Here is a 16,809-nt window from a genome sequence, read left to right on the forward strand (position 1 = left end):
CCACCACCCCTTCTGTGCTGCCTGTCCCTTCTGAAGAGCCTATAGCCAGACATTGCAGCACTCCAGTCATGAGAGTGGTCCCACCACATTTCCGTGATGGCAACCAAGTCATAGCCTTCCCGCTGCACGATGGCTTCCAGCTCCTCTTGTTTGTTACCCATGCTGCGTGCATTAGTGTAGATGCACTTCAGCTGGGCCATTGCCTTCTTCCCTGCCTTTGCCATTATTCCCCCTGTTACAGCTCCAACAAGCCTAATTTCAGCCCCATCCCCCTTCTTTCCTAGTTTAAAGCCCTCTCAACGAGCCCTGCTAGCTCCTGGGCTAGGATCCGTTTTCCCCTTAGAGATAGGGACCTGTCTGCGGTCACCAGGCCAGGTGCCGAGTAAAGCGCCCCATGGTCAAAAAAAACAAAATTTCTGTGTTGGCACCAGCCTCTGAGCCACGTGTTAATCAGGTGGGCTTTCCGTGTCCTCTCGGTACCCCTCCCTGCCACTGCAGGGATAGATGAAAACACCACCTGTACTCCCGCTCCATCCACTAACCGTCGCAGTCCCCTAAAGTCCTGTTTGATAGCCTTCAGGCTTCTCTCTTCAGTATCATCACTGCCAGCCTGGACTATCAAAAGAGGGTAGTAGTCAGAGGGGCGAACCAGGTTGGGAAGCTTCCTGGCAACGTCCCTGACCCTGGCCCCAGGGAGGCAGCAGACTTCCCTACGGGTAGGGTCAGGTCGACAAATAGGGCCCTCTGGTCCCCTGAGAAGGGAGTCGACTGCTACGATCACCCTTCTGTCTTTCTTGGTGGAGGCAGTCTTGAGGCGTGGAGTCAGCTTCCTCGCCCTAGACATCCTCCTGGGTAGACTTTTTACCTCGTCCTCACCCACCGGCCTCTCAAGCTCCAGGGCCTCAAATTTGTTACGTAAGGGCACCTGGGAAGGTGGGGCTGGTAGGGGGGGGCGTTGCCTGCAAGGTCGAGCAGGGACCTGTCTCCATCCCTCCTCAACTCCTAGGTCACCTCCCTCTGCCCGACAGTGACAGGGCAGGAGGTCCACCTCCGTTTGGGGTGTCTCACCCCGGTACCTCTCCTTCAGGCCCTGCAGGGAGTCGCTCCACCAGTCTATCTCCTGCTCACACTCCCTAATAACCCTCAACCTCTCCACCTCCTCTTTGAGTTCTGCCACCAGGCGGACCAGGTCATCCACCTGCTCGCACCTCACACACACAGTGCCTCTGCCTCCCTCAGATGGCAGCAACAGGCTGAGACACTCCCTGCACCCAGAGACCTGAACTGCCGCATTGTTGAGCAGGCGGTCAGTCTGGGTGGTTACAGACTGTCTAGAGAGAGTGCTCCGCCTGGTGAAGACCATTGCAGCCTAGCTAGCGGTCGACAGCCGTTAAAGGTGTTGTTCTTATGGGCGGGAGGGGAAACTCTGCCCTCTCCGCCCTCCCTGCTCGCCCTGCCTGCGCGAACTGCCGCACAAACTGCCACGCCCCGCTCTTCTGACGCGCCACGCCCTCTTTGCCCACCCTGTTCGCCGCGCTCCTGGTCGCTCGCGCTCCCTAGGGGCTGCTTTTGAACGGCCGTGGAGGGGGCTCTGTTGGCTCCGCCTACGCCTCGTCAGCCTCCCTCGCGGGGGCTGCAGGGTCCTGGTGGCTGCCGGGTCCTGGTGGCTCCCTCGAGCGGCCTCGATGTTGGAAAAAAAGCCCTGCCTGTCCCGATCCCCCACTCTGCTGCAGAACGCGTCTGCCCCGGAGCCGATCACCTCGCCTGTTTCCATCACAGTCCCTGAGACACACGGACAACTACTATGAATAGGGTTAGAGGGGCCCTGCTTCCAGCCAGATGGAGGGAAGGGACAATCATATTTATTGGACTGTGTGGATTTGATGGCCTGGAATCACAGGATCATAGAATATCCCAAGTTGGAAGGGACACACAAGGATCATCCACCAACAGTTTCATGTCCTTTTTGTACTATGGTGCTCAAAACTGCACGCAGTACTCAAAGTGAGGCCGCACCAGCACAGAGTAGAGCAGGACAATCACTTCCCTCGACCGACTAGCGATGCCGTGCTTGATGCACCCCAGGATACGGTTGGCCCTCCTGGCTGTCAGGGCACACTGCTGGCTCATATTCAGCTTGCTATCAACCACAACCCCTTTTTCCTTTCCATTTCTTTCAGCCTCGCCACTTCTATGTCATATACAGAGATGGTTTTGTGCCCAGCAGGCACAAACCTCTATTCAACAGAGAGCCCCCTCCAGCAGCCTGGGAGACCTGAGGCTGCTGCAGCTCTCTGCCCCTTGGTCCAACCTGAGCAAGGCAGAGCGTGTACTCCTGGGAGGCACACACACAAGCCTACATAGACATCACGTAGGCATCAACACATGGCAGGACACAGGACAATGCAGGCAGGTACATTCAGCATTCACACAACTACAAACAGCAGCAGCATCCTTATCCTGATCCCCTCTCTGGCTGAGTAGGACGGAGGACTGACAGTGGGAAATACAGAATGGTTGTGTGCGCACGTGCATGTCTGTGTGTGCAAGGTAGATCTGCCAGCAGCTGGGATCAGACACTCAGCCTGTCCAGGACAAGTTCCTGGCTCCCAGTCTCCCCAGTTGAAGGCACTTGGATGTAGAAGCCCCCATGGGTGCAGCCCCACTCCAGCTGCTGGCACACACCACCCCAATCTCACACACACTCACACACTTAAGTCCACTGAGTCCACACACTCCCACCTCTACTGTCGCTGACTACATGGGCACTCTGATGCCCTGGTTCTTGTCCAGCTGCTGCACTTGCCCCTTTGTACAACCATCAGGTGACCTACAGCCCTAGGCAGCAATCCCCTTAGTCCAAATGGTAATGCGGAGAGCTGCTGCCAGTGATGCATCTTGGGTTTCCTCCTAGACACTGGGCTGACAGCCCTCCTAGGGCAGCCCTGGAAAGAGCTGGGACAAGATCTTGGTTCCGCAGGAGCCTGTGACTTGGGTTCCCATTTGCCAATGTGCTTTGTGCTCTTCTGGGCTCATGGAGATGGGCTCTTGTTGAGCTGAAAGCTCTCCTGTGCTGGGCCTGGAAGCAGCCAGGGCAGGGCATGAACTGAATTACTCGTCCTGCTATCGTTTGCCTGGGCCTTTCTTTTGTGTGCAGACGCACTTCTTATCACACAGCCTACCACAGTCCAGCAAGAACATAAACCTCTGGAGGCATCTACGTGTGGAGATAACATACATATAGAGGTGGTATTGCATAAGATATGACAGCAGAGAATTCAAATTGCTCTTCAGAAATACATCACGATTAGGGGAAAAGCTGTGCTGTTGCATGGGTAATATGTCTGGGGTTTGACTTCAAGGTAGGCTTTGAGGCTGGGGATTAGAGCAGTGGATGCCTTTCAGGGTGAGAGAGAGCATTTAGGGTAGCACTAGATTTTCGGGTTACTAGTTAGAAATATTACCAGGACATAACATAAATATTTTCCCAGTGAATGTTGAATAAGCATAAGAGAAAATCTTTCCTTTCTCTTAGCTAAACCCCTCTTCTCTCTCCCAAATCTCCCACCATTATTCTCCCAGCTTTCCCCTGGCCTCCCCTAATGTGTCACCCTGTTGGGGGCAGCTTTCTGATGGCCTTTATGAACTCAGAGGCTCTGCCTCCCTGCTGTTGGCCAGCCAGGGGCTGGGACAGAAGTGACCTCACAGCCAGCATCCACAGGGCTACAAGGAGCTGTTGTGCTCAGGATGCCTCTTCCCAGCCCCCCCAGGAGCAGTGGGTGCAGGGGATGCCCTGCACAATCCCTCAGGTACTCTGCCTGCCAAGCATCTCATGCTTCAGAAGCCCTCCCACACAACAAGACTCATCAGCATCAGACTCATCAGACCCCAAAGCATCAAATGGAGAAGTGGAGGTCAGTGGCAGTGCCCCTGCTGCTCCATCTGCAAATTACCTCACCTCCTCACCTTCCCCTTGTGGAAGGGACCCACAAGGATCACCAAGTCCAACTCATTTCCAATGGCAGGAGATGTTTTGGTGTGATTTACTAGATCCAGTCTATGAAATTTCACCACAGGTGTAACAAATAACTCACCAGACTGCTTTCCCTATGCCTGCTGTGTTCCCTGGAGTTGCAGAGCTCTCCTTTGCCTGTTCCATCCCAGATCTTGCACTTATCTCTGGGTGGCTGCACCTTCGACACGCTCATGCTCTGTGGGCTCTGTGCCCTGCTGACTCCTTGACACACACTGTCCCTGATGATCCCCTGGGCTCTCCTGGCAGCTTCCACTTCCCTCTAGAAAGATGCCTGCCTACCTTCACACCTACTGCATGCTGTGGACACAGGCTGGTGAAGTCACCATATCCATGGGTGCAGGGCACCAGCAGGCAACACCAGAATCAGCCCTCCCTGCTTAAAAGCTGATCCTGGGTGATCAGCTAATCTCATCCCCATGAGCCCACAGAGAAACAAACAAAGCCAGGAGCCTCCTTTTAGTCGACTCCTTTGCAATATCCATGGGAGAAGCTTTGGGAGAAGAGCTGAGCCTTCAGGCACTGCCCTCAGCACATCCCCTTTTATGCTAGAAATGCTGGTACGGAGCCAGCTGTGTTAGAGAAGTGCCCCTGGCCTGTGGACACAGGACTGCCCCACAGCAGCACGGTGAGCAAGCCGCAAGAGCAATCAGTCCTCACAGCAACACAAGGGCTCTGAAGGAGAGCGTGGGAGGTGAAAGGGAGAGCAGCTTGGGACAGATCAAGCCCTGGGGCTCCCTGGCACTGCTGCTGTGCCAGGAATCTTCTCCCCTTCCATCTCTGCACACAGCCAAGAGCCCCTGCAATTCCACCACAGGTCTCCAAGGAAGGATCTCAGGCAAGCAAGTCACTGCATGGTCCTTCCCTTTATTTAAATACACAGAAAGCCTGGCCCATGATATATACAAAGACCTGGAGTCAAAGAAAACAGGTACATAAAAAGAAGGAAGGGGATGAACAATTACATTTCTTTGTGGAAAACATTAAGGGGAGTAAAGCAAAGTAAAAAAAAGCAAATAAAGAAATTAATAAGGAGAAAAAAAAAAAAAAAAAAAAAAAACATTTCTAGGTCTCTGCTGAGTAACATTAAGAAGGCATTCAGTTTATTGCTTCCAAAAAACATCCAGTCATCAGTTTCCAAACTGCATCCTTCAGCTCCTGGTTCCTCATGCTGTAGATGAGGGCTTCACTGCTGGAGGCACCACCGAGTACAGAACTGCCAGCAAAAGATTCAGGGATGAGGAAGAGATGGAGGGGGGCTTCAGGTAGGTAAATGTGGCAGTACTAAGAAACAGGGAGACCACAACCAGGTGAGGGAGGCAAGTGGAAAAGGCTTTGTGCCGTCCACGCACAGAGGAGATTCTCAGCACAGCCCTGAAGATTTGCACATAGGACAGCACAAGGAAAATAAAACACCCAAAGGATAAAGAGACACTAACCACAAGAAGCCCAACCTCTCTGAGGTAGGCATCTGAGCAGGAGAGCTTAAGGATCTGTGGAACTTCACAGAAGAACTGGTCCAGGGCATTGCCTTGGCAGAGAGGGAGGGAAAAGGTATTGGCAGTGTGCAGCACAGCATAGAGAAAAGTACTGCCCCAAGTAGCTGCTGCCATGTTGACACAAGTCCTGCTGTCCATTATTATCCGATAGTGCAAGGGTTTGCAGATGGCAACGTAGCGGTCATAAGCCATGATAATTAGAAGAAAAAACTCTGCTGAAAGGAAAAAGAAAAATAAAAAAATCTGAGCAACACATTCCAAGTAGGAGATGATTCTTGTGTCCCAGAGAGAATTGGCCATGGCTTTGGGAACAGTGGTGGTAATAGTGCCCATGTCTAGGAGGGTGAGGTTGAGGAGGAAGAAGTACATGGGGTTGTGGAGGCGGTGGTCGCAGGCTACGGCTGTGAGGATGAGGCCGTTGCCCAGGAGGGCAGCCAGGTAGATGCCCAGGAAGAGCCCGAAGTGCAGGAGCTGCAGCTCGCGTGTGTCTGTGAATGGCAGGAGGAGGAACTCTTAGAGGAAGGTGCTGTTGGACATTTGCTTCCTCAGGGCATGATTGCTTGTCCATGGAGGAAAACACACAGACAGTCAGGACACGGTCTCTGAGCAGAATGCACTCCCTTTCTCACTGACCATTGCACGCTCACTTCCATTTTCCCCTGATCAGGATGGCATACTTCCAGCTCCCTCGCTTGTGCTCTGCCCTGTGCTGTTTGAGTGCACTGTGAGGAACACAATTTCCTGCCTGGGGGCTCCTTCACAGGATGCTGAGTGTCTCGGGTGACCCCCACCCTGCTGCCCCAAAGAGCTAACTTACCCAATGGCCCAATACCCCATGCAGGGGATGGCAGGAGGTGCCTGTCTATCCTCTGCAGCAGGCTTTCCCTTTGCAATTCCCTTTCTCCCTGCCTATCTCTGCTGCCTGCAGCCATTCCTACAAGGAACTGCTTCTCTGTCACCATGTCTGTGCCCTGCCAGTGCTCACAGAACCCATCCTGTCTTCTGTGTGCTCAGCTCTGTCCTGCACCCTCTCAGTGTGTGCAGGTGCTGAAGAGCAGGTTACACAAGCCCTGATCAAACTGGGAAGGTGATGCTGCTGCCTTCTGAAGGCTTGCAGGTGCTGAAGGCCCTTTCTGAGGTTCCTCATAAAATTCGAGGTGACAGAAACTCAAAATCTTCTCCACTCTGTACAGCTCTGTTTCCATTCCCATCCTGATAAACCAAAGAGAGGTGAAAGTGCAGTTTCTGGACAGCACAGACCATACCAAGCAGCCTCAGCCTTGACCTTCTGTCTGAAGAGTCCCCTCTGACATGGTCTGGCGGTGCTGTAGATCTATGAGCAGCCTGCCCCAGGAAGCCTCTGGGCACCAGCAGGACCCTGCCCTGCCCTGCCCTGCTGAGGGGGCTCCTTCCACCCACAGCTTTGCCCCACAGCACCCTGGGCATCTCCCTGGTCAGGCTGAGTGCTGAGCCTGGCAGGCGGCAGAGGCCCTGCCCCAGCACACAGCCCTTGGGGCACAGCAGGGACCCTGCTCTGCACCACAGCCCTGGACACTCCTGCCTGCACCCTGCCTGCACAGCCTGCAGCCGGCCCAGTGAGAAGGAACCCTTCCTGTCCCCCTGAAATCTTTAGAAGGTAATCATTGGTACAAGGAATATCCCCATCCTCTGCACTAGAGATGCCAGGGCAGCCCCTGTGACAAGTCCTCTCAGCCACGGGAAGAGGCAGCTATAGAAGTACCCTCTAGGATACTGCATCTGCCTGCCCTCACACAGACACTTACCCTGTTCAGGGCTGGGAAGATTTCTCCCGCAGTGAGCTCTCAGCAGCCCCCCTCCACACTGCCTTTAACATCTCCCTCCCTTCTCCCAGCCGCCCTTGTCCCCTGCAGGCAGTGCCCCCAGCCCTGCTGCGCTGTGCAGAGGAGCTGCTCCTGGGCAGAGCTGTCTCTCTGCAGCACTGCCCGCTTGCCAGGAGCTCCCCTTGGTCCCAGGATCCCGGCCCAGCTCAGCAGCACAGGGAGCTGTTGACGAATTCCCGGGACTCTAGAGGAAACATCTTTTAATCAAACTGATGGACATCTTTCTCCTATTTTTCTTCCCCTGTTCTGTTAAGAATGGGGAGGGAGAGAGCTTCTGTGAGGTGCTTGGCTACCTCCTGGGGATAAAGCACAACACAGCCAGGGACACAAACCTGACCGACAAGTGATAAAGGAGACAGTGAGGGAGCCAGACCTGGTCAGTCACACTGACTGGTGGGAGCATGGGAGACAGAGAAAACATTTCTTCCAGCAAGGTTATCTGACCAGGAACCTTGTCAGTTGGGAAACCAAGGGAAAGGGGGAATACTGGTAACAGGGGATGTCCTATGAGGAGAGGCCTAGGACACTTTGGGTTGTCTAGTCTGGAGAAAAGAAGGCTGAGGGGTGACCTCATTGTTCTCAGCAACTTCATGAGGAGGGGAAGTGGAGAGGGAGGTGATGATCTTTTCTCCCTGTTAACTGATCACAGAATGTGTGGGAATGGAACATAGCTGTACCAGGGAATATTCAGAGTGGACAGCACGAAATATTTCCTGTACTGTGAGGGTGGTCAAACACTGGAACAGACTTCCTTGAGACCTAGTTCTTGTTCCAGGCCTGTCAGTGTTCAAGAAGCATTTGGACATTGCCCTCATTAATATGCTGTAACTTTTCTTTAGCCCTGGAGAGATCAGGCAGTTGGACTAGATGATCTTTGAAGGTCCCTTCCAAATGAACTCTCCTCTCCTCTCCTCTCCTCTCCTCTCCTCTCCTCTCCTCTCCTCTCCTCTCCTCTCCTCTCCTCTCCTCTCCTCTCCTCTCCTCTCCTCTCCTCTCCTCTCCTCTCCTCTCCTCTCCTCTCCTCTCCTCTCCTCTCCTCTCCTCTCCTCTCCTCTCCTCTCCTCTCCTCTCCTCTCCTCTCCTCTCCTCTCCTCTCCTCTCCTCTCCTCTCCTCTCCTCTCCTCTCCTCTCCTCTCCTCTCCTCTCCTCGAGTCTCCTCTCCTTGAGTCTCCTCTCCTCTCCTTGAGTCTCCTCTCCTTGAGTCTCCTCTCCTCTCCTTGAGTCTCCTCTCCTTGAGTCTCCTCTCCTTGAGTCTCCTCTCCTCTCCTTGAGTCTCCTCTCCTTGAGTCTCCTCTCCTCTCCTTGAGTCTCCTTGAGTCTCCTTGAGTCTCCTTGAGTCTCCTTGAGTCTCCTCTCCTTGAGTCTCCTCTCCTTGAGTCTCCTCTCCTTGAGTCTCCTCTCCTTGAGTCTCCTCTCCTTGAGTCTCCTCTCCTTGAGTCTCCTCTCCTCTCCTTGAGTCTCCTCTCCTTGAGTCTCCTCTCCTCTCCTCTCCTCTCCTCTCCTCTCCTCTCCTCTCCTCTCCTCTCCTCTCCTCTCCTCTCCTCTCCTCTCCTCTCCTCTCCTCTCCTCTCCTCTCCTCTCCTCTCCTCTCCTCTCCTCTCCTCTCCTCTCCTCTCCTCTCCTCTCCTCTCCTCTCCTCTCCTCTCCTCTCCTCTCCTCTCCTCTCCTCTCCTCTCCTCTCCTCTCCTCTCCTCTCCTCTCCTCTCCTCTCCACTCCTCTCCTCTCCTTGAGTCTCCTTGAGTCTCCTTGAGTCTCCTTGAGTCTCCTTGAGTCTCCTTGAGTCTCCTTGAGTCTCCTCTCCTTGAGTCTCCTCTCCTTGAGTCTCCTCTCCTTGAGTCTCCTCTCCTTGAGTCTCCTCTCCTTGAGTCTCCTCTCCTCTCCTCTCCTCTCCTCTCCTCTCCTCTCCTCTCCTCTCCTCTCCTCTCCTCTCCTCTCCTCTCCTCTCCTCTCCTCTCCTCTCCTCTCCTCTCCTCTCCTCTCCTCTCCTCTCCTCTCCTCTCCTCTCCTCTCCTCTCCTCTCCTCTCCTCTCCTCTCCTCTCCTCTCCTCTCCTCTCCTCTCCTCTCCTCTCCTCTCCTCTCCTCTCCTCTCCTCTCCTCTCCTCTCCTCTCCTCTCCTCTCCTCTCCTCTCCTCTCCTCTCCTCTCCTCTCCTCTCCTCTCCTCTCCTCTCCTCTCCTCTCCTCTCCTCTCCTCTCCTCTCCTCTCCTCTCCTCACTACACACATGGGCATGACCCATTTAAGTACTGGAAGGCTACAATAATTTCTCATGGAGTCTTGTCTTCTCGATACTAAGCAATCCCAACTCTCTCAGACACTCTTCACAGGAGGTGTACTTGGTGTGCATGGCATGCTTTTGGTAGTGGGGTGATGGGCTGCACAGGGTGCTGGATGGTGAGGAATATCAATTTGATCACTTTGGGTCAGCTCTTCTAGCTGTGTCCCATCACAATGTCTTGCACACTCTCAACCCACATGTCACGGGGGGCAGTCTGAGAAATAGAAACCCTTGATGCTGTGCTTACATGGGTCAGCACTAAGTGAATGTCTAATATCTAATCTAAAACTACCCTCTTTTAATTTTATAGCCATTACCCCTTGTCCTGTCACCAAATTCCCTGATAAAGTGTCCCTCCCCAGCTTTCCTGTAGGCCCCCTTTAGGTACTGGAAGGTTGCTGTAAGGTCTCCTCAGGCCCTTCTCCTTTCCATCTTGACAAACCCCAATTCTCCCAGCCTGTCTTCATAACAGACCTGCTCCAGCTCTCTGAATGATTTTGTGGCCATGCTCTGGGCCTGCTCTACTAAGCTGATATGTCTTTTATGCTGAACTGAGACATAAATTAAAAGATAGGCATTTATAGAGCTGTTGAAGAAACACTAAAAAAAATCTGTATTTTTCTTTTATTCATGGTGTGAGGAATATTGGGTAATACTGCATCTTCCTTTGCAACTAATGGTTACACTTGATGAAACACGGTTTTCCTACAAATGGCTAAACTTCTGTTCGTCAAGGGCAAATAGTGAATAAGGAATTCTTTTTATTATTTTATTTTATTTTATTTTATTTTATTTTATTTTATTTTATTTTATTTTATTTATTTTATTTTATTTTATTTTATTTTATTGCTCTTGCTTTACTTATTAAACTGTCTTTATCTCAGCCCACAAGGTTTCTCACTTTTAGACCCACTGGGTGGGAGGACCAAGCTAGCTGCTGTGTGGTGCTTACCTACTTCCAGGTTAATACACAACAAAACCTTCCTGAAGTCAGAGTAGATCTATATGCACTGCTCTGCTCTCATCTGCCAGGCCAGTCATTTCATCATGGACATTTCATGCCCAAAGTGATTAAATGTGGCTTCCCCTACATGAAGATGTCCCAACTGCTCCGGATGATTTCCTTGTCCTTCCAAGCCTGGAAATGGGTTCCAGGAGGAGCTGCTCTATCGCCTTCCCAGGGATGGAGTGGAGCCTGAACACCCCGTACTCATCCTGAGCTTACCATGAACCATATCCCCCAGATCCCCTTCTTCAGGGTTATGCTCCATCCACTTGTCCCCAGTCTAAATGTACTTCCAGGAATACGCAGTCTGATGTGCAGAATCTGGCATTAGTTCTTTTTAAATGTTAAATGGTAGGCGACTGACCAGCATTCAAATCTATCAAGATGTCTCTGTAAGGCCCCTTTACCCTCAAGGGAATTGACTTTAATTTTAATTGACTTAATTTTCTCCCAGTTTTGGGAAGGAGAGAGAGATGTTATAGGGGAGGTTTATATGATTTAGCTAACTGCCAAGGGACAGCTCCCAGGTTAGTGACAAGGCACAAAGGAAGGCAACATTTTTAGGCAGTAGACACTGACAAAATGCCAATCCCTATATTCCCTATCTCTGAAGTTCTAATGAATGCTAACCTGCGCAACGTATGGCACCTCAAATGTCAAATGGTGTTTGCATTTGAACAATTCACTGCTCTTCTCTGTCTCCTGTAATTACCGAGACAGCTTAGCCTAGAGTATTTTGTACATATCTGAACAGAGGCGAGAGAAATCCCAAATTGTGTGGGTTTGTGGCTGATATGGAAGGTTCTGGGCCCCATTTCAGCCCTAGGTCATTGAACTCAGAATGAGATGCATCAGTTGACTCACTGTGATCACTTCCCTCAACTTGGGAAAATGTGATTCCTGTCAGTCACATTCTGGGTGTCTTACCTAAAAGTGGAAGAGGACAAGGTGATTCTTTGATGAAACTTCTCCTGACAGGAGAAATGACACTGCTGGAAGTAGCTGTCTCTCCCCAGCTGAGAGAGCGAACATCAGGGATTGCTTCAGCCTGATTCAAAATCAGTTCCCTGGAGTTCCCTCGTGTCAAGAGCTCCCTGTGCTGCTGAGCTGGGCCGGGCTCCTGGGACCAAGGGGAGCTCCTGGCAAGCGGGCAGCGCTGCAGAGAGACAGCTCTGCCCACAAGCAGCTCCTCTGCACAGCGCAGCAGGGCTGGGGGCACGGCCTACGGGGGACAAGGGCGGCTGAGAGAAGGGAGGGAGATGTTAAAGGCAGTGTGGAGGGGGGCTGCTGACAGCTCACTGCGGGAGAAATCTTCACAGCTGTAACATGGAGCTCTAACATGGTAAGGGTCTGTGAGAGAGCAGGCAGATGCAGTATCCTAGAGGGTTCTTCTACAGCTGCCACTTCCCACAGCCGATAGGAGAAGTCACAGGGGCTTGATGGCTTCTATAGTGTGGAGGACAGGGATGTTCCCTGGATCAATAATTACGTACCTATTCTGTCAGAAGAACAGGACATGAGGGTTCCTTCTCGTGGGGTTGGCCGCAGGCTACACAGCTGGGGTGCAGGTAGGGGTGGCCAGGGCTGTGGTGCAGAGCAGGGTCCCTGCTGTGCCCCAGGGGCTGTGTGCTGGGGCAGGGCCTCTGCCGCCTGCCAGGCTCAGCACTCAGCTTGCCCGGGGAGCTGCCCAGGGTGCTGCGGGGAGAAGCTGTGGGTGGAAGGAGTCCCCGGAGCAAGGCAGGACAGGGCAGGGTCCTGCTGATGGTGGGAGTCTACTTCCTGGGTGTCCTGTTTTCAGCTAGGATCGAGTTAATTTTCCTCCTAGTAGCTCGTAGGGTGCTATGTTTTGGATTGGGATGAGAATAGTGTTGATAACACACTGATGTATTAATTGTTGCAGAGTAGTGCTTACACTAAGTCAAGGACTTTTCAGCTTCTTGCTCTGCCCTGCCAGCGGGCAGGCTGGGGGTGCAGCAGGAGCTGGGAGGGGACAGACCCAGGACAGCTGACCCGAACTGGCCAAAGGGGTATTCCATACCATCTGACGTCATGCTAAACAGTATATAGGGGTGGCTAGCCGGGGTGGGGGGGCTGGTTGCTTGGGGATAGTCTGGGCATCGGTCCATGTGTACAGCATTGTACATCACTTGTTTTGTACACATTAGTAGTAGTAGTGCTATTATCCTTATTATTATTATTTTCCCTTTCTTAATAACCTGTCTTTATCTCAACCTACAGGCTTCATTTTCCTGTTTCTCTCCCCCATCCCAGAGACAGAGGGGGGAGGATGAGCAAATCGCTGTGTAGTGCTTAGATATTAGCTGGATTAAACCACAGCACTGAACAGGCTGCTCACAGCTCCACAGAACCCCCACGGCATCTCTGGGGCTTCTATTGTTAAGGAAGACCAAGGCAGGGGCTATCTGAAGGGAAGGCACTCTCAGAACTCTGCTTTCACTTTCCTGCTGTGAGGGACAGTTATGAGGTTGATAAGGAGTTATCAGGTTTTTAGAAGGGACTGAAGATCATAGAACCTTACAGTGAAATAGATTTGTACGTTTGTGAAGAACCTCCTAATTTCCCTTAACACCTGTACAGATAGCACAAGCTATGTCAGCAAAATGGGCACCTGAAATCCATCTCTGGTGCTCTTTACCAGATACTATAAGGCAGTACTGACTGCTCCTGAGTCCACCGAAGATCTGCCTGGTCCCTGCGGAACTCTTAGGCAGCAAAACCCGGAGCTCCAGGAAGGAGTACATCCTCTTCACAATTGACACTGTGTCTTTCTGAGGAGCTTTCTTTGAAATATAAGTTAAGCTCAGAGAAGTCTAAATTGTCACTCTCTATTCCTCCACGGACAGGTCCACATGTGCAGAGGCATCAAATGTCCAACAGCAGCTTCCCCACAGAGTTCCTCCTCCTGTCATTCGCAGACACACGTGAGCTGCAGCTCCTGCACTTCGGGCTCTTCCTGGGCATCTACCTGGCTGCCCTCCTGGGCAACAGCCTCATCCTCACAGCCGTAGCCTGCGACCACCGCCTCCACACCCCCATGTACTTCTTCCTCCTCAACCTCGCCCTCCTAGACCTGGGCACTATTACCACCACTGTCCCTAAAGCCATGGCCAATTTTCTCTGGGACACCACGGCCATTTCCTATGCAGGTTGTACCACCCAGGTCTTTATGTTTGTTGTCTTTATCACAGCAGAGTTTTATCTTCTCACAATCATGTCCTATGACCGCTACATTGCCATCTGCAAACCCCTGCACTACGGGACAATAATGGACAGCAGAACTTGTGTCAACATGGCAGCAGCTGCCTGGGGCAGTACTTTTCTCTATGCTGTGCTGCACACTGCCAATACCTTTTCCCTCCCCCTCTGCAAAGGCAATGCCCTGGACCAGTTCTTCTGTGAAATTCCCCAGATCCTCAAGCTCTCCTGCTCAGATGCCTACCTCAGAGAAGTTGGGCTTGTTGTGGTTAGTGCTGTTTTAGCATCTGGGTGTTTTGCTTTCCTTGTGCTGTCCTATGTGCAGATCTTCAGGGCTGTGCTGAGGATACCATCATTTCATGGACGACACAAAGCCTTTTCCACATGCCTCCCTCACCTGGCTGTGGTCTCCCTGTTTATCAGCACTGCCATATTTTCCTACCTGAAGCCCCCCTCCATGTCCTCCTCCTCCCTGAATCTTTTGGTGGCAGTTTTGTACTCGGTGGTGCCTCCAGCAGTGAACCCCCTCATCTACAGCATGAGGAACCAGGAGCTCAAGGATGCAGTATGGGAACTGATGATTGACTGTTTTTCAGAACCAATAAACTGCCTGTCTTCTGCATATCACTCATAATATAACTCATTAAAGGACAAGACTTTTTTTTTTCTTTTTGCATAACTTGTGATATATGTGTTCATAAAAAACATCTTTTCTCTTCCCCTTCTATTTATCTATCTATTTTCTCATGTGGCTCTGAAACAAGGTGTATTTAAAGGGCAATTAAGATGTATTGAAATAAAAGGATGGATCCTGCAGTGACTTGCTTGCCTGAGATCCTTTCTCAGATACCTGTGGTGGATCTGCAGGTGTACTTGGCTCTGCACAGAGGTGGAGGGAAGAAGAGTCCTGGCACAGCAGCACTGCCAGGGCTTGGTCTGTCCCGATCTGCTTTACTTTACCACCCATGTTCTCCTTTGGAGCCGTTGTGTTGCTGTGAGGACTGATTGCTCTTGTCGCTTGCTCACCGTGCTGCTGTGGGGCAGTCCTGTGTCCACAGGCAGGGACAGGCCAGGGGCACTTCTCTAACACAGCTGGCTCCGTACCAGCATCTCCAGCATAAAAGGGGATGTGCTGAGGGCAGTGCCTGAAGGCTCAGCTCTTCTCCCAAAGCTGCTCTCATGGATATTGCAAAGGGATGGACTCGAAGGAGGCTTCTTGCTTTGCTTGTTTCTCTGTGGGCTCACACAGATGGGATAGACGTCCCAGGAACAGGATTTAGTAGGGAAGTGCTGATTCCACTGATTCCATTCCTGTCTTTTGGTGCCCTGCACATATGAGATGTTGATTTTACCGGCCTGTGTCCACAACATGCAAGGCTGTCCTCTGGGGAGAGACAGGGGGGACCAGCAGAGCAGGGGCTGGTCTGGGCCCTTGTTCTCTGGACACCCTGGCAGATGCTGCCCCAGGGCAATGGTCCCAGAGCAGCCCCTCACAACCACCATTCCCAGCACTGGGCTCTTGCTCCAGCTCTCACAGGTGGTTTCTTCCTCCAGCTGTGGACACTAAATGACTACTAATTGCCTTGTCCATATGAGACTGCCCATAGCGTGGGTATGGTGAGATGAACCCAAGTGACCCCAAGTGCAACAAACTATCCCCTAAGGGGGCCATCATGTCCAGTGGGACAGACAGAGTCTCAGGGTCACTCCTCTTTGGAGGTATGGTCCCCTGGGAAACCAGCTGAAGGAAGCAATGTTAGTAATCAATGCTAGTAATCATGACTTTCATGCCAATTCCTTCACTGTAGAGATTCTCAATATTTTCCTAAAATTTCTGTTCAGTTCTTGATTCACTTTTCCACACAGAGGTGGCCATTCCCTTCAGCCCTGGAGTTGCTAAAGGCTACATGGGGAAATGTGAGTCCAGACATGCGGGAGGCCTTCTGAAGCATGAGCTGGTTGGCAGGCAGAGTACCTGAGGGGTTGTGCAGGGCATCCCCTGCACCCACTGCTCCTGGGGGGGCTGGGAAGAGGCCTCCTGAGCACAACAGCTCCTTGTAGCCCTGTGGATGCTGGCTGTGAGGTCACTTCTGTCCCAGCCCCTGGCTGGCCAACAGCAGGGAGGCAGAGCCTCTGAGGTCATAAAGGCCATCAGAAAGCTGCCCCAACAGGGTGACACATATGGGGAGGCCAGGGGAAAGCTGGGGTATAAGGCTGGCAGATCTGGAGAATAGGGGCTTGGCTTAGAGAAAGGAAAGATTTGGAAGCAGTAAGAGGGGTTCAGGTAAGGCTGCTGCTGCTGCAACACTCACTGGGAAAGTATTCATTTCACTTAGCTCTTGAAAATCCACAGTCCTTAACCCTTAGCATTAAATTGCCAGCCTTAACAACTTCTCCTTTAGGAAAGCAGATTATAAAACCCTAATCAAAAATAGTCGATACCCTAAAGAATGGCTGGATAATCAAAGCAGAACACCAAGTCCTCCCTCTGAATCTCTGCCCAATCCCTAAACTTGGAAGGAAGATCTAATCCCTAAACCCTAACCACTTAAGCCTCAAATCCCTCATTCCTGCGCTGTTATCCAAAATTGAAGCAGTTTGGCCCCATGAGGCTGGGCAGGCCTTGAAAGGACCTGGAGCATCCACTTGGTCTTGGAGGAGGCAGGGGAGGCGACATGGATCTGGACAGGTCACAGGACTCAAGGAGGAGATGGGTGGGGATGCTCTGCTGAGGTCAGCTGTGCCTCAGGATCTCAGGAGGCAGAAGGAGGCCTATGGCTGTGCAGGTGGGTGTCAGGGCACTTCTGCCTGATAGGCCCCCTTCAGGAACATGGGTGGTCTATGAGGGTGACATTTTAGCTGTCATAAGGAACTGAGGAGCCACTCACATGCAGCTAGAGTAAATCTTTATTTCAA

General features: G+C 52.0%; 2 protein-coding genes across 2 annotated transcripts; one reads left to right on the top strand and one right to left on the bottom strand.

The window, feature by feature from the left end:
* Positions 1-5,199: 5,199 nt before the first annotated feature.
* On the bottom strand, positions 5,200-6,494 carry LOC310887703 (olfactory receptor 14C36-like; the record flags this gene model as incomplete). The annotated part of the gene is made up of 2 exons (XM_083813882.1): positions 5,200-6,044; positions 6,350-6,494. 2 exons carry the CDS (start codon positions 6,492-6,494, stop codon positions 5,200-5,202), a joined length of 990 nt encoding a protein of 329 aa, XP_083670008.1.
* Positions 6,495-13,432: 6,938 nt separating this feature from the next.
* On the top strand, positions 13,433-14,607 carry LOC310887841 (olfactory receptor 14C36-like). Its single transcript, XM_083814018.1, has one exon. It carries the CDS (start codon positions 13,565-13,567, stop codon positions 14,525-14,527), a length of 963 nt encoding a protein of 320 aa, XP_083670144.1. The 5' UTR covers positions 13,433-13,564; the 3' UTR covers positions 14,528-14,607.
* Positions 14,608-16,809: the final 2,202 nt, after the last annotated feature.

The sequence above is a fragment of the Anser anser genome (genome assembly GCF_964211835.1).
Source record: "Anser anser genome assembly, chromosome: 29".
NCBI classification, from domain to species: domain Eukaryota; kingdom Metazoa; phylum Chordata; class Aves; order Anseriformes; family Anatidae; genus Anser; species Anser anser.

Excerpts from the sequence above, each read along its gene's own strand:
- LOC310887841 (XM_083814018.1), top strand. The coding sequence starts at position 13,565 with ATGTCCAACAGCAGCTTCCCCACAGAGTTCCTCCTCCTGTCATTCGCA.